General features: G+C 40.9%; 1 protein-coding gene across 1 annotated transcript in view; it reads left to right on the plus strand.

Moving 5' to 3' along the window:
• Positions 1–23045, plus strand: part of SNRNP40 (small nuclear ribonucleoprotein U5 subunit 40) — a 46594-nt gene that overhangs the window by 12619 nt on the left and 10930 nt on the right. The window contains exons 4-6 of the mRNA XM_043991139.1: positions 2332–2497; positions 13888–14010; positions 22085–22205. Coding sequence (XP_043847074.1) covers positions 2332–2497; positions 13888–14010; positions 22085–22205 — 410 coding nt within the window. The remainder of the gene's footprint in view (positions 1–2331; positions 2498–13887; positions 14011–22084; positions 22206–23045) is intronic.

Below are 23045 nucleotides of genomic sequence, written 5' to 3' on the forward strand. Positions count from 1 at the left end.
GCAGTTTGAAAGGCATTCAGGGAGGAGTTTTTCCAGGGTATCTCAAAGGAGTGTTTTCAGAAATAGAAAAGGTCACAAACAGTGCTTGCACCTAACACAGCGAATGAGAAGACATCAGCTCCTGACTCACGTATCTGCTCTCTCTTGCTTTTAGGATCTGTGAGTGTGGTTATCTACACATAGAGACACAATCCTTCATGAAAATCGAGGGTTTTAGTGTCACAGAACTTGTTGGGTTTTTTTCTGTTAAAGTATTTGACATAGAAGAAAAAAAAAACTACCTTCAAGGTTCTGTAAGGAATCTTCCACACACATATTTTAATATCACATGGCTATATGACAGGACCATTTGAAAATGATTTTGTTTAATGATCTACCAAATATTGACATCGGTTGAACAGGATGCATGTTCATTTGAAGCATTTGCCAGGATGATGGAGAATACCCTGTATAGAGTCCAAAAGATTTTCCTCTTAATAGGTTCTCCCAGTGAGCCTATTCAAAGTAGACATTGTGTTAATCGTATCAAGCTCTGCAACATTATAAAACATAATTCCCAGTAGTGTGAAAGGATCATATGATTTAGAGCTGAAAGGAATATTGGAGAATTCATCCAACCCCTGCATTTTGCAGATGTGAAAACTGAGGCCCACAGAGGGGAATTAACTTGCCTGAGGTCATAGAGGTAAGAAATAGAATTAAAACTTGAACCTGCATTCTGTCATTCCAAATCTGGCTCTTTTCCCACTGTACCAGGGATTAGTGTAGCCAGATAGTCTGCAGAAACAAAGTAAATGAAACACAGTCATGTTGTTTAGATTGTGACATGCAGATGGACAATGTTTTGTCACCAAAATTGATTAGGAAGATATGGCATTTGGAAAATTATGCAGTGTTTTCAATGATTCCGAGTTATTTTCTGCCACAAAAGCTCATCTCTTTAGCACCACTAGCCTGGCAATATCATATGAATATGAATCAAGGAACCGTCATGATCTCAGAAGGATGAAAATGACAAGCAACCCAAAACGCAGTGGAAAGATGCATTTTGTACTAAGGCAATGATGATATACATAGAAGTTATATAAAAGATATCATGGGGTACCTGTCATGTAGCAAAAATGAGAAACAATAGAACAGACTATTGCTTGCCCTCAGACATTGAAACAGCCACTGGAAGGCAGGTAGCATGTTGGGATGAATTATCTGGAGGCATAATGGAAGGACAAAGATGAGAAATCATGGAAGGTATCCCTGTAATAAGGAAACCACAGGTCTAATCATGTGAATATTTCAGTCCAGAAAGCATTTTAGGGGCACAAATTTCCAGCATTTGGAAGGGACATCTGAAACCATTTAATCCAAAGTACTTAAACAAGAATCCTCTCTACAGGGTTGTCATCCGCCAACAAGTGCTCATCCAGTCTTTGCCTGAAGGACAGTAGGGAAGGGGAGCCCCCAAAGAGGCCATTCTGATTTTGGATGGCTCCTATGGTTAGGAGGTTTTTCTTTATGTGTAACTGAAATCTCCCACTTACAGTTTCTGCCCATTGTTCCTAATTCTATCCTCAGAGGCCAAGAAGAGCAAATCTAGTCCCTTTTCTACATGACAATTCTGGAAGTTTTGCTCTCATGCCCACCTATCTCATCCCTCCCAAGTTTTCTTCAAAATAAATATCGCCAGACCTTCAGCCATGATCTCAAGGATCATTAGGACTGTAGATATAGAATGAGGAGGGTCCCCTGAGACCATCTGGTCCAGTCCCCCCTTGTTTTTCAAGTTGAGGCGACTCCAGCCCAAGGAAGAAGAGTGATTAACTTGCCCAAGGTAGCAGACGTATAAGCATCAATAGTAGAATTTGAACCCAGGGCCTCTTCCTCCAGAGCCACTGCCTTTTCCACTTTATCATCCATTTCCCAACCTGCTTCTCCTCTGGATGCTTGTTAGATTGTCATTGTCCTTCCTGAAATATAGAACCTAGAACCGAACATACTCCTCACATCTAAGGATAGAATACAGCTAGATTATTGCTTCCCTACTGCTAGACACTTTACAGCTCTTCCTGTAGCCAGCAAATGACATTAGATTTTAAACCTGCTTTGTCACATTGTTGACTTGTTAAGCTTAGGGTCAGTTCACCCTCCCCATGATCTTTTTCAGCCCAGTTGCTACCCAACAGTTTATTATATTTTAAATATTTTATAATTTATTGTACATGCTATACAGGGCTGGCAAATGGATAGAATAAAATCATTATAGTGTCTTTTTTTTTTTAACCTAAACCTTTCTCTTTGTTTTTTCCCCCCTCTCTCTTGTACTCTCCCCTTCAGCATGCTTTTCTCAGCTTCCACAGATAAAACTGTTGCTGTGTGGGATAGTGAGACTGGAGAGAGAATTAAGAGGCTGAAGGGGCACACTTCCTTTGTGAATTCCTGCTACCCTGCCAGGAGGGGCCCCCAGCTAGTCTGCACCGGCAGTGATGACGGCACTGTTAAGGTGGGTGTTTTGTGGCATTATTGTCAGTCTCTGAGGTGGCATAGTAGCATTCAGATGTGACCCTTTCCTTGGAGTCCACCAACTTCTGAGGGTCCTTTTCAAACTTGGTTGTAATGCCATTTTCCCCCCTAAAAAAGATGTAGGAAAATTTCCATTTTGAGGATAAAGCATCGTAACCTCTTTGAAATAACAGGAGATGGATATATAACAGTGTATTAGAATCTTAGAATGTTAAATCCATTTCAATAAATAGACATTCTATAAAGCACAGAATGTTAAACATGAAAGGATTTTTTAAATTGTCTACCCTTCTTTACACACTGGGAAATGGGCATCTCAGAGAGATTAAGAGACGTCCCAGGCTAACATAAAGTTAGTGCCATCATAATTACCTGTGAGTGTGTTTATGCTGTCATAACAATGAAATTTGAACCATTATCGTGTTTTCTCTGTTACCAAATTTCAGACTCTGGCTGGTTTTGTCAGTCATTGGGCCAAAGGGAACTGTAAGGCAGACTGCATATGTAGAAACCCCACAATTCCTTTCTTTGGTGCTCAGAGTTTTGAATGAATGCACTGACTTCCACATACCAAGATAATGTTAGCTACCCAAGGGGCTATTGGCATTGAGTGGGTTTTTGGTTTTTTTCTATAATATCAGTAATTATTTCCCACTGAAAAAAAAAAATCTGATGGCCTTTTGCCTGACTCTATTGTGACCAGTGATATAATTGTTAGGAATTTGGATTTAGAATGCATGAAATCATTCAACAAATGTGAATCCATGTGGAACTGAGGCCCATAGGCTGGATCTGGCCCAGGGAGAGTAGCCTAGGACAGGGAGTCAAAAAGCCCAAGTTCAAATCCCACTGATGCCATTTACTAGCTTCAACAAGTGTTAATCTTGTGGAGCCTCTGTTTCTTCTTTTGTAAAATGAGCATCGTAGGATTTTACTTACATACCTCAAGCAAGGGTCGTTGAGAAGTACAGATAAAGACATGTGCAGAGTACTTTGTAACCCGTGCTGGTCTCTGTGAGTCCAAACTACCAATAACAAATCTGTTTCCTCTGCCCTAAGGAATAAATAATACTCTGCTAGTCCCTGAAGACTTGGGCCCTTGTCTCCTGTTTATGTTTCTGTAAAGCCTCCCCAAACCAAGTTGAGGTATTTTCAAAAAATTTGACACTCTGCACATTTGTCTGTCCATCTGTAAGTCCTGAGGCCTAGTGCTTAATGATTCTTCCTTACATAAATTCTGTTCATATTCTGATCTGACTCTAAAAAAAAAGGTTTACTCAATTGTCTCCTGGGCAGATGGTATGATTGTCTTCGTAATTTAAAGAATTCCTTCTGGTATGCATTTTCGGTTATTGATAATGGTATTCCAGGAGAATATTTATTACTCTTTTGAGAGCTTGGTCAGTTTTTTCCGGCTCTTCAGCTACCATCTCATCTGCAGATGAAGCTCTTTTTTGTGTATACAGTTAGTTAGATTTACTTTATATAGTTTTTATAGTTAGATTTATTTTATAAGGATGTTGATTTGTAATGATGCAGAGGCCATGCTCCGAGGCCTTCTGGGAAGTTGTATCGTGCTGTCAAGGGGCCAGGCATTCAGGAAAGAGGCAGCCTGGCTCAGTGCAAGGAGCCCTGGGGTGGCAGCTAGAGAGTCTGGCTTCCATTCTTAGTTCTACCCCTCCCTCATTGGGTGAGAATTGGAGCAAGTTAAGGGACCCCTCTGAACCCCAGACTGCTTGTGTTTCTTGTTTTCCCCTTCTTGAGATGGCCTGGCTCTGTAACTTCAGCAGCATAGAGAACTAGCTCTTAGTAAACAGTTCCCTGTACCAAAGTCAGTGAGCATCTTCTCTGAAACTTAGGAGTCTCCTGGGACTCTTAAGAGGTTTGGGGACTTGCCCAGAGTTCCATAGTCTGTAAGATGTAGGGTTTGAACTTTGGTCTTCCTACTCCTAGGCCAGCTTTCTCTGCATCACCATGTAGTCTCTTAACTCCTCCATAGATGGGGGGAAATACTACCTGGCCTACCAACCTACAAGGCTGTTGTGATGAATAAATGAGAGAATATACGTACGTGAAAGAGCTTTGGAAGCCATGAGGTGCTATAGGAAGACAAGGAGAATGCTGGTGTTGACAGCACTTCGTGATTACTGGGCGTCCATTGTCTGAGCTGAACTTGAAAGATTTACATAGAACTCTTTCTATTCCAGAGTTTGTAGAAAATATTTTTGAGCAAGTCAAATACCAGTGCATGAACACTGTGTCTGCATTGTTTTATTCAGTTTTTTTAATCCAAATTTCTTTCCAAACAGGGGTAGGAGGTTTGGTGGAGGATACAGAATCCCCTAGGGAAGATTGGCAGGGATTAGGGAGGCTTATTTTGTTTATTTTATGTCTTTCCCTCCCTACCCCACAAGAACGTCTATAAGGACATTAATAATCTTTACTAATCCAGTGATGCCTGAGAAACAAGTTACTTTGGAGTAGAGGGCCTTTTCTCCACCACCGATGCCATTGTATAGTGAAATGTTCCTTCTGCCTGTGTGTAAGGCTTGCCCTGTGGGTAGCTGCAAATGGAGGCCTAGAACGCAGATGAGAAGTCTAGCTTTCTTTCTTTTTCTTTTTCTTTTTTTTTGGTGAAGCAATTGGGGTTAAGTGACATCCCCAGGGTCACACAGCTAGTAAGTGTTAAGTGTCTGAGGCCGGATTTGAACTCAGATCCTCCTGAATCCAGGGCTGGTGCTCTATCTACTGCACCACCTAGCTGCCCCTTCCACTTTTCTTTCTGAGGAAACTGAGGCCCAGAAAAAGAACTTGGTGAATTGCCCATCTGTCTCCCTTATTTCTTCTGATTCCCTGCATCCCTGACTTTTGGGACCATCAGTTAGGGTTCTCTCCGTCTAATCAGGAAGCATTTTGAATGGCAAGTTGGAAACAAGAGTAGAAGAGTAAAAAGACAAGTTCATTTGCAGTATTGAGGATAGGGTATCTTATGGGTAGAAGAAGGTTGCCCCTCATGCATAATTCATGTACTTGGCCAGGTGGAAGACTCACTGGCTTTCTTTAATGTGTGTGGATAAAATGAGATTTTTTTAGCTGGACAGCTCATTCCATTCTTCTGATTTTACATTTTTACTCAACCCACTAGTTTGATTAGTCAGCAGGTCTGAGCCAATTCAAAGGAGTAATCAGTCACATGTATAGTCCTACATGCTGAGCAGTAACTTTTCCATTTATCATTATCATTCACATTAATCTCAACTGATTAATAAACTCCCAGTCCTCACCTGTGCAATCTTTCTGATTCTTGCTCATAGAGCCATGTGCCTGGCCATCTTTTGCTTTGCACTCCTGTCTTCTCTCCAGCACCATTCCTGGCTCCCTTGCTCTTGCACAGATATGGCCAGGCTGCAGCAACCAGCCTTGCCACAGGTTCCCCAGAGTTGCCCATGTTATCTCTGCTTCCCATTTCTGAACCATAAAACAGGAAGACATAGATCTGTTCTTACCTCATCTATTCAAGACCTTACAACCAACCAAAATGTTTCCTGAGCAGAGCAGAAACCAGGTGTGTGATAGAGAATCCAGCATAAGCTGATGGAGTCTCCAAGCATGTAGGTGGAGGGGGAGGAACATGGCTTTCTGGGTAGAATCTTCACCGTCTCTTCTGAAAACCTTCGTACCGGGTGGTTGTTAGCTATGTGGTTTCCAAGGAGCAAGACATGCTTCTCTGCAGACCTCAGGCCATACTTGGCTATGTCATTGGATTTTCTTTTCTGCTGACTTGGGTAAGCCATAGTTAGATCTATGTTGTTGTTGTCACTTCCCTTTTTAGGGTTAGATATCAGAGCTGTCTTAGAAGCCCCCTGCACCAAAGTTGCTTGTCCAGATCTCCCCTGATCTGAATTTTACCATGCCTGTTGTTGTCCCTGGAGGTCAAGGCAAGTGAGTCCTGACTCTGCTTCAGAGTTGTTTCTCTGATTTCCCTCTGTTTCTGAGCATCATATTCATAAAGGAGGCTAATGTAGAGCTACTATTTCATCCTGTCTCATCCCCTCTCCTCTGAATTGTGTTCACTTGTATGGGGATGTGTTCTCTTAGAGTCATTTCATTCCTAGAACATTGTTTTTGGTTCAAACCTCTGATTTTATTGGTGTAGGGAAACTCCTGGTGAAGAACGTCCTTTACCAATGCAGATCGACACCTGTTCTGCAACTTCTAGTCTTAGAGAGTTGGCTGGGGCCTCCAGAGGGTAAGTGACTTGCCCAGGGTCACACAACCCCTACATGTCAGATGGACCTTGAGCCCATATCTTCATGACCTCTCTTCCACACCATGGTGTTCCCCAGTTGGCTGGATGGTCCAGTCACAGGGGTTAGATTGGGGGAAACCTAGAATAAATACTAGATCCCAAATTATTTGTATGGTAATGAGAGCAGAGCGGAGTAACAGCATAAAGGTGTAGCAGCAGAGATGGAGGATCATTTCTGCCAACATTCCCATGGCACATTAAGGTTTCCACATTACTTTACACCCATTGTCTTATTTGATGCACACAACTGCCCACCTTGTGAAGTGGCTCATTTGGCAGCTGAGGAAACCCAAATTTGGAGAGGCTGAGTGACAGCCCCTCTTCCACAGCTGGTCAGCATCAGAGCCACTTGTATAGCCCTTTTGGTGTTACTGGAGTCTCTGAGAAATGGATTACAAAATCTGCAAATGGAATCTGTGGAGCAGCAAACTCCAGCCTTTCTCACCTCGGATGAGCTATAGTTTATTTTCACTTTGGCTGCAGACTCTCCATGTGTGGCAAATGGCCTGAAATTTATATCTTCATGGCATTTGTATAATCCCTTGGAGAGTGCAGATTTAACATTCAGACTACTGCTTAAATAGCTCACATCCATGGGGGATGTCTCCATTTGTGGGTTGTCAATAATAAGACATTCCCTGTAAACATAATAGTATTCTAGATGCAGGTGGCCACATTGCGCATGGATTAAATGCCTCACATCTCTTCCCACATGTATTGTAAGACTCCTGACACTCCCATGACACATGGTAGATGACAGACATAGCTCCATTTCTATTCATGATGTCAACACAGTATCTGATAATACTGTTGTTGAGTTATAAATTATATCATTGGTATTACCAAGCAAATCAATTTCAGAAGTGCAGTGTTTCCATTTGAATTTACTTTCCCTTCATTCACTTTCAGACTTTTGAAGCATATGTATAATAGAATTTTACAGATAAGCAATTCAAACTAGGATCATAGATTTAAATGTAGAAGTGATGTTAGAGATCATTTAATCCAACCCTTCATTTTACAAATAAGGAAACTGAGTCCCATAAGAGGTTAAGTGACTTTTCCAAGGTCAAACACGTGGTCAGTATCAGAGCCAGGTTTTGAATGCAAGTGTTCAGACCCCAAAGCCAGTGTATTATGCTGCTCCTAACAAACTTTCCATCAAGAAAGCAGCCACCCATGTTCCGATGGAGAAGTCCCAGAGAAAAGCCTGTAGCTGAATCCACCACCTTGAAAGGCACAAATATGTGGTATTCTTATATCTCTAGCTCCTTGTGGTATTAGGAGTGGGATCCAAAACACGTATCCCTTCCACATCATGACTTTTCCCCATTGCAGTTTCGATATATCATGGTTCAGCATAAGAAATTAAATGGGAATTTTGGGGGGAGTTTTGAGAAAGCTGAAGACTTGCAAAGGCCAGCAGATGACACAGAAAAAGTTTAGAAATGCACAAAATATGTATACTATTGTATAACATCAACCCAAATTTTACAACAAGGTACTATAAATACTCTACTAAAGAAAAAGAAAAAATTCAGGGGCAGCTAGGTGGCTCAGTGGATAGAGCACCGGCCCTGGATTCAGGAGGACCTGAGTTCAAATCCGGACTCAGACACTTAACACTTACTAGCTGTGTGACCCTGGGCAAGTCACTTAACCCCAATTGCCTCACCAAAAAAAAAAAGAAAAAATTCACACTTCTTCTCTGGTACTAAGGAAGGGCAAAAATTTTTACGGGGATCTTCTAGATTGTGGGAGCACCACCCCCTAACCCCTGTGAAATGGAAGAAATGACTGGAGACTTTATTTTGATCAGTTTTACAACCTTAATTCAGTGTCTAATCAGATGAGAACATATAGAATATTTTATTCTGATAAAGTCTTCCTTTTCCCCTGCCCCACAATTGTTGCATGTTAACAGGAGCAGTTTGGAAGAGAAAAACAGGTTAAAATGTGCTTTGCTAGCCCATTCATTGTTTTTGTTGTTGTTGTTGTTTGTTTTTTTTAGTGAGGCAGTTGGGGTTAAGTGACTTGCCCAGGGTCACACAGCTAGTAAGTGTTAAGTGTCTGAGGCCGGATTTGAACCCAGGTACTCCTGACTCCAGGGCCGGTGCTCTAACCACTGTGCCACCTAGCTGCCCCCAGCCCATTCATTGTTAAATGTAGTCACATTTGCTTGTGATGCAGAGATCTTGGTTCATCTCTCCATTCTCAACTGTAGGTTGTGCTACCAACCTACATAAGACCAGAATAGACAGCCTCTGTTTCCTCATATTTGAAGCAGGAATCACAGTACTGTCATTGCCTATTTCACAAAACTATTTTGAGAAAATGCTTTGTAAACTGCTGAACAGTACACACATATGCATACACATATTGACAAAATCAGTGTCTGTGTCTTGGAACTTCCAGCTCCTGTAGGTGTTAAGTTCTTGCAGTGGATTAAGCAGCAATTGAATTCAACAAATATATTAAATGCTGACCAAGTATTCAGAGCATTATACTATGAGGCTGGGCATATAAAGGTCAGAAATAGATCTGACTCCAAAGAGCTTACAATCTTATAAACACTAAGTATTATTAATCAATACTCTTACCTCAATGCTTGGATATTCCCAAACTACTGATATGTGTCCAGTCTACGTAATCATTTTTAAGGAATTACTGAATTCCAAAGAGAACATTTGTTTTCAAATTGTGAATTAAGGTTAGGGCAAAACCTTTCCAGAAGGCAAAAGACATAGTCTTACAACCAAGAATAACCTATTCTACAAAGCGAAATATAATCCTACCGAGGGGGCAATACAGCTCAAATAGAAGAGAGAGTATTTCCAAGTATTTCTGATGAGTACACCAGAGCTGAGTAGAAATTTTGAGATGCAAACATAAGAGTAAAGAGAAACCTAGAAAAGTAAATGTATTTGAACAGTTGAAAGGGGCTGTAGGATAATGTGTTAACGTTCTAAAGGTAAAAGAAACCAGTGTCCCTTCAGGACTTTAATGTCTTCAAAGGATGTTGAGGGAGAAAAAGAGACTTGGGGCGCAATGATTGTGTTCTGAGGGTTTGAAGAAGGGAATTCTATTTCGAATGGAAGGAGCAAGAAGCAAGTGGAATTTGCTGTTTCTTGATTTCTCATCATTGGAGCACATGAAAAGACCGTTTAAACATAAAGAAGGGGTGGAAAGAATAGGCATCCGATAAACCCCTCTCTCTATGGAAATGGACAAAGGAGAGTTGAGCATGCACATGTGCATACACAGAATTTGGTGTAGAAGTACATTGAAATCAACAGGAAAACAAGTGGGGATGGAGGGGAGAGAAAGGCTTAAAAGGGAGGGTAATAGCAGATGCAGAACACTTATGAGCAAAGCAGACTTCCCAGTCTTTTTCAGGGAATTAAAAGGAGCCGGGGAAAGGAGGGGAGAAGGGGGGACCAGAACCTAACTAAGGAGGTGCCTTTTAAACAATTGGGGGAAAGACTGAACGAATTGTGGCATGTGTGCAATGGAATATTAACAGTCTAAAAGAAATAACAAAAGATCCAGAATCCCAAGCAGTATGAATTACCACAAAGCAGAACCTGGAGAACAATTTATAAAAGCACAAAAACATCACAAAGAAAAACAGCTTTGAAAAACTGAAGAACTCTGATCAAAGCAATGACTTTCCTGTGTCTCCAAAGGACATGATGAACCACACTAAGCACTTCCTGACAGTCATAGACTTACATTTTTGGACATTGCTACCATGTGACTTTGTTGTGTTTGATTAGGCTAATTTCTTACAAGGTATGATTCCCCTCCCTGCCCCCCCTTTTAGGTAATGTGGGACAGGGTTGGAGGTTGGACAAGTTAGCAGTAGTGATGCCCAAAAGAATTCTATCGAAACATTTTTTAAATACTCAAAGCCCAGACAAGCAGGTCAGTAAAGTGATGTGGGGAACTTATAATTTGCTTTTGTGAGATTTAAAATTGGATACTAGAGCATTAACCTCCCCTTTTTAACCTTTCCCTTATTTATCTCCCAGACTAGTAAATGGAAGAAGCCTCTGGTCTCTAGTTAGAGCTTTTATTGTTTGGAAATTACAAGGTGATGTTGATTAGAGAGACAGGAAAGTAGAAGTGCAAAACAAATAGTCTTAAGTCTAAGCTTAGTCTATATTCCGTATAAAACTCACCAAAAACCCAAGGCCACCTTTGAGGGGGAGAGCTGCGTCAAGCATGTGTTGTTACAGCAAGCCTGGCCGAGTCCAACCTCTGTCAGCGTCTCTGTGCAGTGCCAGTCATCGGACAAGAAGAGCCGACCAAAGACCCACTTCCGTTCTCTCTTTGCCTTTTAAGCTCGCACCCCGGAAGTGGAGTGCCTAACAGACAGACCTGGCAGTTTGTCATGGTCTCCTCCCTGAAAGGGTGGTCCTTCAGTTTTCGCTAACCCACAGTTAAAAACTTTCACTTTTTTACCACACTTTTAAAAAAACAGGTGGCATGAAATAGATTCATGGATTCATTTACAATTCTCTTTTTGTGTGGTACTGTATAGATTTTCTGTGTTGTGTGTGTTTTAAGTTAAAAATGAAAAATAAAATTAATTTGAAATCATTAGGAAACCTGCCTTCTCTTCAAGACTCAGGACTCTAGAATACCCCTAGGTCAAGGCCTTGCAAAATTCTTAGTCGCTGGCATCACTCATTCTCACCTGTTGGCTGTGGTTGTAACCTTACTTTTTCAGGCTCCAGAACTTGTTGGCATGGGCATTACAGTGCATATCTCCAAAGCTCACTTTGGGGGTTTACATATTTGTTAATTGCCTATATATCTTGAATATTGAATTATTATTGGAGATATTTGATACAAAGATTTTTTTTTTCCAATTAGACCACTAGTCCTTTCTTATTCATAGGAAAGTTAATTTTGTGGTACAAAGACTTTCATATAAATAAAATAACTTTTATATAATGAAAATTTTGCTTTATCTTTTGTAATAGCATCTATCTGTCTCTTGTTTAGCAAGAATTTATCCCCCTACCCTTAGCCATGCATTGCAAACAATCTCCTATTCTGAGTCCTCAGTGGCATGGTCTTTAATCTTCAAATCACCCATTTCAAATTTTTTGTGGAATATGGTGTTGGATGTTTTTCTAGGTCTAATTGCTGCCAGACTGTTTTTACAGTTTTCCTAACAGTTCTTGTTAAATAAGAAGTTCTTTCCTAGGTAACTTATGTTTTCAAGTTTATCATATACTTGGTTTATTGAGTTAAATTATTTCCGATTTGAACTGCATCTTAAACCAAGAGAGAGGTTCTGTGAAGATGAGGTAAGGCGGGACACTAATTCAGGGATAGGAGGCAGCCAGGACACAGGAGTGACATGTGAGGAGAGCAGGCCAGGTTGACCAAATCGTGGAATGCAAGGGGGGAGGAATGGCCTGTGAGGCTGTCAAGAGAGGTTGGGGCCGGGTTGTGGGGACTGTGTGCAAAATGATGTTTTAGGAAGAGTTGTATGAGCTGATGACCTGGCCTAGGAATTCATGAGCTTTAGTCTGAACCACCTCATTTTATATTTAAGGAAACTGAGGCTCCAAGAAGGGAAGAGTCTTGCACAAGTTTCCCAGCTAGTAAATAGCAAGTTTGGGATTGGAATCCAGGACCTCCAACAGGATCTACAAATCCTGTGCTCTTTCTGTCCTACTGGAGTATGTCTTCATCTTTGAAATGTTACAGGTGCAGGGGGCAGCTAGGTGGTGCAGTAGATGAAGCACTGGCCCTGGATTCAGGAGGACCTGAGTTCAAATCCAGCCTCAGACACTTGACATTTACTGGCTGTGTGACCCTGGGCAAGTCACTTAACCTTCATTGCCTCGCAAAAGAGAGAGAGAAATGTTTCAGGTGCAGAGGTGGGGAGGACTTTGCAGCTAAAACCAGAAAAGCCACAGCTCTGACCTCTAATGGGAAGGTCAAAAACATTTGGTTGTTGGCATTGAGATTGGTGCCATACTTAATGTCATGTAGTCAGATGTTCTCCTTTGACCCTTTCTATTTACCTGCCCCACAGCACTTTGCTCTAATTTAAACCAATTTGCACCCCCAGAGCAGAACTCTCTTTGTCCTCTGTGATGTCACAAATCTGAAATGTTGAAGATTATCACTGTGACTCAGAAGTCTTTTTCCCTCCAGACTAACCCCAAAGATTTATAAGAATGTTAAGAAAAAGAAGGGACCTAAGAAATTGTGACTTGCCCAACATCACACATTTCATTCTGTGTACATAACAGGATTGTGACTCAAACCCAGACCTTCTCATGGCTGGTTGTATTTGTTTTACTGTTGTATGCTGTGAGATCCTCTGAGACCTTTTCCAAGTTCTCCACACACAGCTCGCTTTGTTAGATTTCATCTTGTGGATGAAATCCACAGTAGCTAGGTAGCACAATAGATAGAGCTGTGATGTTAGGCAGTTTTAAATAGGGGCAACATAGTATCGTAGAAGGACCACTGGACTCTGCAGGAGGACCTGGGGCCATTCACCTTTCTGGGTGTTAGATTCATGGATATCTGTGAAATGGAGCCATATATGTTTGAAGCCAGATTGCTCTGATCAACAAACCCCACATGTCAGTAGGGGTGTAGCCCTCTCCCTCCTCCCCTTCATGCCAGTTGCCAAGGCCTCTTTCCCAATGTCCATCTTTCCCAAATACCTTGTGTATCTCAAGCAAGGCTGTTATCACTGATGTAGGGGACTCCTGCGGGGGGCGTGGGGGGAAGGCACCGGGCGGGCGGTATATATGTTGTCTCTCCAATAGAAAATAAACTTCTGAAGGGCAGGGACTGTTTCATTTTTATCTTCATATGCTCAGTGCCTAGCAGGGTGCCTGGTATGCTGTAGGTGCTTAATCAGTGTTTGTTGAATTTGAAGTAAATCTTCAGGAACACTACAGAGTTCAGGGTCTATGAGCAGCCATTGTTTTAATTACATTGTGCTTTAATTACACTTGAGCCCTTAAACTGGAAAGATTTTTCAGTTGCATTGTTAATTGAACACCTGGATTCTATCATTTTAGCTTTGGGATATCCGGAAGAAAGCAGCTGTCCAGACATTTCAGAATACTTACCAGGTATTGACTGTGACCTTCAATGACACCAGTGATCAGATTATCTCTGGTGGCATCGACAATGACATCAAGGTATGTCTCCTGTTGAATCATTCCTCTTTTCATACCTCTTTTCACAGAAGTTGTGAACATATAAATTTGTTGTTTTGTTAAATGTTTTGTTTTTGTTTTGTTTTTGCGGGGCAATGAGGGTTAAGTGACTTGCCCAGGGTCACACAGCTAGTAAGTGTCAAGTGTCTGAAGCTGGATTTGAACTCAGGTCCTCCTGAATCCAGGGCTTGTGCTTTATCTACTGTGCCACCTAGCTGCCCCCGAACATATAAATTTGTGATGGTTGGTTGGTGGTTGTCCTTCGTTCTCAAAGAGGACCAAAATGATGTCACTGTGTTAGAGTCAAGTTACAGTGTGTCTGACTGTGGCAGATCAGAACAATACGAGCTAGAAATGCTCTGCCACAGGTTGGGCACAAATAGTCTATAAGTTTGTGATATATCTGCACATGATACCAATGAAGCCTTTTACGACTTTTAATGGAAGTTGAGCATTTTCCCAAGTGATTTCTCGGTTTCCTCTTGTAACTTATCTGTTTATTATTGCAGTTATCATCATCAGACCTGACATTCAGATGGTGCTTTAAGGTTTTACAGAGTTGATTTGATGCAGCAATCCTTTGTAGTTACTCCTCTGCACTTACTAACATTTTTCAGATCAGGGAACTGAGGTTCAGAGAAGTTTAAGGATTGCCTAGGTTATAATGTAGTGAGTGTCTGAGACAGATACCCAATCGAGGCCTGCCTTGAGTCTAAGCTGAGGGTTTGTTCCAGTATGCCACAGCAGGGCATTTTATTTGGTTACTTTTATTGTATCTTCCTGTGAGATTGGTTTATTTAAGTTATTAATTTTCCTTTTGTCAATTTGGGTAATCTGTATTATCGTATGTAATCAACCATTTTGGGTGGGTTCTCTAATTTGTTAGAATATTTTTGCACAGTATTCCCTAATGATATTCTTAATTTCTTTTCTACTTATTGTGGCCTTTTCTTTTTCCTTTGTAATTTTGTTGATTGGTGTTTCTCTCTCTCTCTCTCTTTCTTTTTTTTTTTTTGGTTTGCTAATGGCTTATTCATTTTTATTAGCCTTTTCAAAAAAAAAACAACCCAGCTTCCTGCTATTTATTAATGAAATCGCTCTCATGTTCTATTTATTTCTGCTCTTTTCGTTATCTCTTTGGGCTATTTGTTCTTTTTCTAATGTCTTTTAGTGTAGATTTTTATTTTTCTCCCATTCTTTCTTATTAATGTTGGCACTCAATCCTATAAATTTGCTTGTAAGAACTCTGCCTGTACACTAGATTTTGTTATGTAGTATTAGTGTGATCATTGTTTTATAAACATTCTCTTATCATTTTTGTGGTTTTGTCAGACCTAAAGGAGTTTAGTAGATTAATTTTCATGTTGCTTTATATCTTTTAGTCATGCTATTATTTAATCATGTTGCATTGTCATCTTGAAAAGTACAACATGCATGATTTAGCTTTTTGGGATTTACCAAACAGCTTTTTTAAACCAAGCCTGGGATCAATTTTTCTGAGAGTTTTTATATGTACTTGAAATGAACATACAAGAATCTTTTCAGTAACTTAATTTTCTCCATTTATCTCAGCTTATTCAATAACACATTTGTGATTTGTTTTTCTTCTCTTAAATAAATTGTCTGATATTGACATATTGAAGTCCCTGTTATGATTTTATTTTTTCTTATTTTGCTATTCTCCTTTTAATAAGTATAACTGCTGAATGTTTGTTGTATAAAAATGTAAAATTAAGTATCTTATTCATTATTCCTTTCATTGTCATAATGCCCATGGTTAGGTTTTTTTTAGTTGCATTCAAATTTGTCTGATATCATTATTGTCATTCTTGCTTTTTTTGAGCTTGCAGTTGCATGATGTAATTAGACCATCCTCTTAACTCTGATCCATCTATGTCTTTTTGTATTCTACACATTACCTATAAACAAAACATTTACAGATTTTGTCTCTTAGTACACTCTTGGGTTGTAATCTCCATTAAAAGAGATTGGCATTTATTGTTATAAATGTTAAATTTGATTTGTCTTCTTACATTTTCAACCTTCTCTTTCCATCTTATTGTTCTTGATGTGTCTAGAGGGAGTAAAATCTATTTTAATTTTCTATAACTATTTCTACTGTTAAAAACCAATTAACGAACTAAATTAAATTCTCTAATTTAAATTATGGAAACGAATTCTTATTATTCCCTGAGGCTTGGCCCCCTTTTTTTTATAGATAGCTTTTAGGAGTGCCAGTTCACCTTTCTCTTGGTTTCTTGTGATTTCTTACTGTTTTAAATGTCTTTAGTAATAACTATGTATATATTTTAGCCCTCTTCTTTTTTGTAATAGTCTTAATATGCATTTATTTCATTCAAACTCCAACATAAATGTTTCTCTTATAGTTTCAAAAGCTTTTTGAAAAAAAATAACTATATGTAATATTTAAGGCATATTATTGTTTCTGTTAAGTTAATTCAATTTGAAATTTCTATAATACTGGTGGGTATTTTACTTTCAAATGCTAATTAGTCATAATTATAGCATATGTATTCTGTACTTTAACATCTAATTCCATGCTTTTAAAGATTTCATGTAGTCTTATCCAGCTTTGTTAATTCACCCTTATTTTTGAAAAGTTTGGTGATAGTCTGACATTTTTATGTATTTTTTTTCCAACATTTGGAGGTCTTTGTAGTTCTGAAACTTAACAATTACATGCTTTGGAGACATGTCATTAGAATTTTTTCATGCTGAGGTCTAGTGTCTTCACTCTCAAAGTATTACCTTTTCTTGTCTAGTTTGGAAACTTTTCCCTATATCCTCAAGCATAGTGCCTAGTGATTTTCTTTTTTTCTTTTCTTTTCTTTTTTGATGTCTTCAAGAATTCTGATCTAAGGTTCACACTTCTACTTCTGTCTCCTCTCTTGCTTTGTTCTGCACATACTTTGGTCATCATTTGTATTCTTATGTTTACAGATTATTCTTCAATTTTATTTTCCCTATTAATTGTCCATCATTTGACTTTATTCAGCTGTTTACTGCTGCCATTTCTTCAGTATTATTTTGCAGTTTTAGTAATTGTACCTTTGTCCCATTCTGTGCTTCCTTCCCCCTCCTCCCTTCCCTTGCCTGAAAATGGAGTCTTCCTTTGATGTGTTTATTATACATTTTAATTCCAAAGAAATTTTATCTTCTGGTTCTCTTGTATTATAGAATTTCTTCATTGTACTGGAATTTGTTTTTGATTTTTTTTTCTCATTATCCCTGTTCAGGGGTGATATTGACAGCAGGAGTGGATAAGAAACTGAATTGCAGGGTCAGTATGGGGTATGGATGAAAATGTTGGCTTCCCTATTGACGACATCTGATATTGACGGTGGAACTGGGTGTGACAGTTTTGGCCTCCAAGCTCAAGGTGGTACTGGGATTGGCAGTGGGGCCTCCTTTTAGGCCATGGAGATAGACAGCCAGGCTGGTGGCTTAGAGTCTGAGGCTATGAAGGTGAAGGTAGAGTGGGGAGTGGGGACCGCCTGGCAGCAATTGCTTCAGGTCTGTGCTCTCAATGCTCTCTGGGGAGCAGGCTGCAGCAGTGGCGGGGTAGACTGCCTGTGGAGCTGGGAAATTAGCAATAATGTGGCTGCTCAGGATCTGTAGTGTTAAGCCATGGAGATGGGAGGTGGGAGGATGCCCTAGTTTAGACAGCAGAGGTGAGTGAACAGGATGGTATCAAGAGCTCCAGCCAGGAGCAGCATCTGAGCAAGCAGCCATAAGGTTTCCTTGGCCCCTTTGCTGTTGATTTGGACGTCAAAAAAGACACCTTTTCGGGGGCAGCTAGGTAATGGCAGTGGATAAAGCACTGACTCTGGATTCAGGAGGACTTGAGTTCAAATCCAGCCTTGGATTTGTCACAAGTGTCACAAGACACTTGACACTTACTAGCTGTGTGACCCTGGACGAGTCACTTAGCCCTCATTGCCCTGCAAAAAAGCCCCAACAAAACAAACAAACAAAAAAGACACCTTTTCCCCTTTGGGGGGAGGGGTTAGAGAAAGGAAGAGCTACCTTTGGTGTTCTTGAATTTGGTCAGAACTGGCTTCTCTAGTGCCTTCTTACTTGCCATCCTCCATACTTTCCCTTTGTGTGCCAAAAAATTGATTGTGTGGAGTGGCCTTTCAACATCCCTCCCAGACTCCTAATCACGCACAAACTCTCTAGGCTTCTTTTAGTCTGGGGAAGGGTGTTTTGAGGGTGGTAGACTAGGAAGAGGCAGGCTTGTGAGAGAGAGGAAGGAGGACTTGCTGCTTCAGGACTCTCCCATATCTGTTTCCCTCCATGACTCTTCTCTTATCACCTCCACAGCCATAGCAAGTGCCCCATGGGTGGGGTGCACAAGTGCTCTATTGCCTTCCAGGAGATGGGCATCAAGATGCCTGGTGACCCCTGCCTCACTCAGCTCCATGAGCAGCTAGAGAACCTCCTTAGCCCTTTGGGTTTCAAAAGAGTAGAATGAGCCAACTCCAAACATTGCCTGGCTAGTGGTCCATCTTCAGCCTAGCTAGGGTCCTGCCAGACAGTGCTTGGGAGAAGGAAATGAATCTGTACCTTAACTTTCATATTTACATATTTCAGCCTAGAGTACCCATTGTTATTTTTAGTAACAGTACTCGCATGTGCCCCCCACCACCCCAGGCCCTCTGCTAGTGTCAATAAATTGCCATCATCCCCTTGTCAGTTTTAAATTTGACCCATCTTGCCTATATTGTCACGACTTGTTATCATATTTGAACCCAGTTTCTCTGACTTCAGAGACAGTCTGGACGACATGGCTTTGAGTCCTGACTGATATTCAGAGGCAAGTGACTCAACATCTCTGAGATGAAGTCTTCTCATTTCTAAGCTGGTTTTTAAACATTTATGTACTACAAGAACAACAACAACACATTTTGGTCATATGTTCCTTGTTAAGTGTTCTTTTTTCTAGACTGAAGATACTGAATTTTTTCCTCTTGCCCCAGCTCTCCATGATCATTTTCTGTTCTCTAGACTCTTTTTATATGAATGTTTTCCTGTTCATGAGCACTAGGAGCTAGAACTCTACATAGAATGTTCCAAGTACAGAAGTTTCCATTTTTGTAGCTAGCTACCTTCTGTTGCCAGCTTTGGGCACTCTTCATACCTGGTTTCATTTTCCTCTTTTAGGACATCATCATAATCCCTGTGTCCTCCACCTTAAGCACTCTTAGAGGAGAATTAGCTGCAGCTGATCAAAGGGGAAGCTGCCCACCATTGAGCTGTTCTTTAAAAACCCACCACCCAAAGCGGGAGGAATTAAAATCCCTGTTCATTGGAGAAGTATAGAAAATTAACCATAAAGATCATTTAATGGGGGGGGCAGCTAGGTGGTGCAGTGGGTAAGGCACCGGCCCTGGATTCAGGAGGACCTGAGTTCAAATCCAGCCTCAGACACTTGACACTTACTAGCTGTGTGACCCTGGGCAAGTCACTTAACCCCAGTTGCCTCACCCAAAAAAAACCAATTTAATGCAGGGATTCTGAACATTTTTTTGTACCATGGACCTAATTTTTATATACATATGTGTGTGTGTGTGTGTGTGTGTGTATGTGTATGCATATATATATATATTTCATAAATGAAATGTTAAATTTCAGGCAGAAGTTTGTGAAAATAAAAACTTTTCTCCTGTCCAAGTTCACGGGTCCCCTGAAAAATGGAGATCGGAGGACTTTCTTAAATCTCAAGTACAGTGAAAGAGCCAGGACTGAAAACCTCATCTTCATGACTCTCAGTGTTGTGCTTTCTGCTCTACCTCACTGCCCTCAGGGAGTCAGTTGAGTATTGAGGAAATAGAGAAAAGATCTGCAGAGGTTGCTGTGGAGACCTGGTGCTCTTCCTCCTCCGAGACAGTCTGCAGGCCTGGACACTGTTGTTTTTATCATCATATGTACTGTGTTTGGCATACATAGGTGCTCTGTCAGTGCTTGCTGAGTGAATTGAATCACAGTTGTCTAGAGGTATCTATCGGTAGCTATTCCAGGAACCCTGGTGGGAGAGGTAGAATATGGAACTAGAGTCAGAAAACCCCAGGTTAGGATCTCACCTCTGAAACTTGCTAACTGTAACTTCTCTGAGCCTCAGTTTCCCTTCCTGTAAAATGAGAATCAAGTCCCCAGAGTACTCGTCCCAGACTTAATGTGATGCTCAAATGAGATGATGTGTTTACTTCTATTTTTAAACCTCAAATGTCAGTTATTAAGAAAGCAAGAACTGGGGTTGGAACATTCTTTCAACAGCCTATGAATTCTCCACACAATACTTAAATAAAATGCAATCCTTCTGATTTGTTATAGTTTCTTTGTTCCCAAAGCTGAGGATCAAGGACAAACCAGTTCCCTCTGCAGCCCACTGGGTCTCTGTTCTGCCAGGCAGTATGAGGAAAGAGACTAGGACAGGAAGAGCTGAGGAAAGGAGATTTGGCTTTTGGGGGTGGCCGGCCCAGCAGGGCTCTGCCTTTTCTGTGGTCCTGTCCTGAGCAGCAGTTGTGATAGGAAATTGATTGAGGGTGAGAACCAACAGAATGGAGTTTTTTCAGGAATTTGGCAGAAATAAGTGCCTGGCTCTTATGTTTTGGTGAGATCCCAGAAGTGTTTTGGCTAACACAAAAGTGTCTTTCAGCCTTTACAACTCGCTTAGTTCTTAAGGAGGGGAAATGTGGAAATAGAGAAGCCCCCAAGGTTTGGGTTCTGGTGAATCTCATTCTTTCCACATTGCTGCTGAGCAGATTTCAATGATGCTGCCAGCAAAGAGCAGCAATGACAGTTTCAACAAATCGTTCACCATTCTCAGCACTCCTGAGTCCTGAGGCAGCAAACAGCCCGACAGATAAATTCTTAATAAAGTGTATTGGGCTCTGCAGAGGAAGGCGTTATTGATGGGGAAGGGGAGTGGTTTGCTTTCTGTGTGGGCTTGATTGCTGGCACCTGACTCAGTCCTTGGGCCAGTGAAACTGCTGGTCTGCTTTTCCTTACCGCGGCAGATGAGCGATGTTTCAATCTTGTGTTTGAGATAAATGTTAGCCCTAAATCCAGATTAAAAAGCACTGCTACCTAACCACCAAGAGAGCATTTTAAAAGAAACTGATTGCGTAGGAGAGTGTGCACCTATCCCTACGTTTCTGCCTTTCACCTTGAGTTCTGGGAAATATTTTTGGAAATCACTGTTGTTGATAGCAATTTCCATAAATAAAAAGGAATAAGCAAATGAAATTAGGCTAAAATTCTAAATAAAACCAAAACTCAAACTACTTACTTTCAAGCGAAGGGAAAAATAAAAACTAGTAATAACAAGCATTTGGTACTTGGATGGATCTGTGATCTCTTCCATGTGGTATTCCCTCCAGTACTTCAGCAGCTCCTTGTCCTCTGTCCCCATCGTCTGTGACCTCCTGTCAGTCCTCCACATCTCTGGATACTGCACAGTTAACACTGGTGTGTGGGGGCAGTCTCTCAGTAACAGTAATTCTTCACTCTTGCTACATGACTGGTCCACACCCCTCCTTCCTGTCACTACTCTCTCTGGTGATGTCTCTACTTCTGCACAATAGTGTGTATGTGTGTGCACATATAGAAATAGATGTATTTAATACAAGTCTGTTCACACCCACCATGGCCCCTCTCCATTGCCCTTTGGAAATAATCACAGTTTATTTATCTGTGACCCCCTTGTGAACTCTCATCTATTTGCTAATAGTTTTGTTGCCTTTTTTAGATAGTCGTGGTCAATGTATATATTCTATTTTCTTTCTCTGTGGCATTTCATATACATATTTGAAAATATGTCTATATACTATAAAACAACATATAAATAGTATTTAACTTGCACATTATTTCATAGTATGTTTCATGTTTGTAATTTTAGGTGCCTAAAGTATTCTGTTTAGTCAGCATACCACAGATTACCAGGCCATTCTCTAACTCCTGGCCCTACAGTCTGATTTCTTATGTTATGAAGCCACTGTAAGTACACGTTGGTCAAACTTTTGTCTCTCCCCAGGTCTGGGACTTGCGCCAGAACAAGCTGACGTACACCATGAGAGGCCATGCCGACTCTGTGACGGGCTTGAGTCTAAGTTCTGAAGGGTCTTACCTGCTCTCCAATGCAATGGACAACACAGGTATCCCTAGGGAGGAAGGCACACTGCCAGTTTCACCATTCTAGAAGTGCCATTGTGAATTGGCTGAAACTAACAGTGGGTGACAGAGGGCAAGTGGGATGGACAGCCCAGGGCAAGACACTAAGCTGCACATGAAAGGAGTGATCTAATGGCAATTAGGTAATAGAAACATGGACAGGAAGACACCCCTGCCCCCAACAGTATGGTCAGAGACAGGCTTCTGAAACCTCTTTGGAGAGTCGTTTTTAAGTGATGAGGAATGGACCAGATCTCTCAGCTTGTATGTTAAGCTCCCTTTCGGTCCATTAAGAAAATTGGATTGGTAAATGAAGAGGTGGGAGCACGAATAATGTAGAGGTGAGAGCCAGGGACAGATTGGGGAGGGGGGTGGGTAGAGTTTTCCCCCTTCATGGTACAGTTCCTGCTTGGGTGTTCCAAACTAAAGGATGTTCTGAGTTTCAGTGACTTGACATTGAACATTATCACCCGGAATGTCAAATAGTCGTGATCAGCTTTGACTCTTCATCCTGGCCATCTTCATTTTGCCTTAGGTTGATTCCCCCTAGAATAAGGTAGGAACTCCCCGATTTGGGGCTAGGTTATTTGAGACTTTTGAATCAGAGGATCTAGGCATTTGGTTCTTGCCTTGGGTAGATTTTCTTGGTAGTCAAATGCCTCATTGGCTAGAGTAAGAAGATGGTGTGCCACCCAGTCGTTCCTACAGCTGATATGAAACCCAATCTGTAACCAAAACATCCCTCGCTTTTGTTTCTAAGTTTTCAGAACACTTTCACAAAAACTCTCTCGTTTGCTCCTCACCAACTCTTGTCTCTTTCTTCT

Source organism: Dromiciops gliroides, chromosome 3, assembly GCF_019393635.1.
Source record: "Dromiciops gliroides isolate mDroGli1 chromosome 3, mDroGli1.pri, whole genome shotgun sequence".
NCBI classification, from domain to species: domain Eukaryota; kingdom Metazoa; phylum Chordata; class Mammalia; order Microbiotheria; family Microbiotheriidae; genus Dromiciops; species Dromiciops gliroides.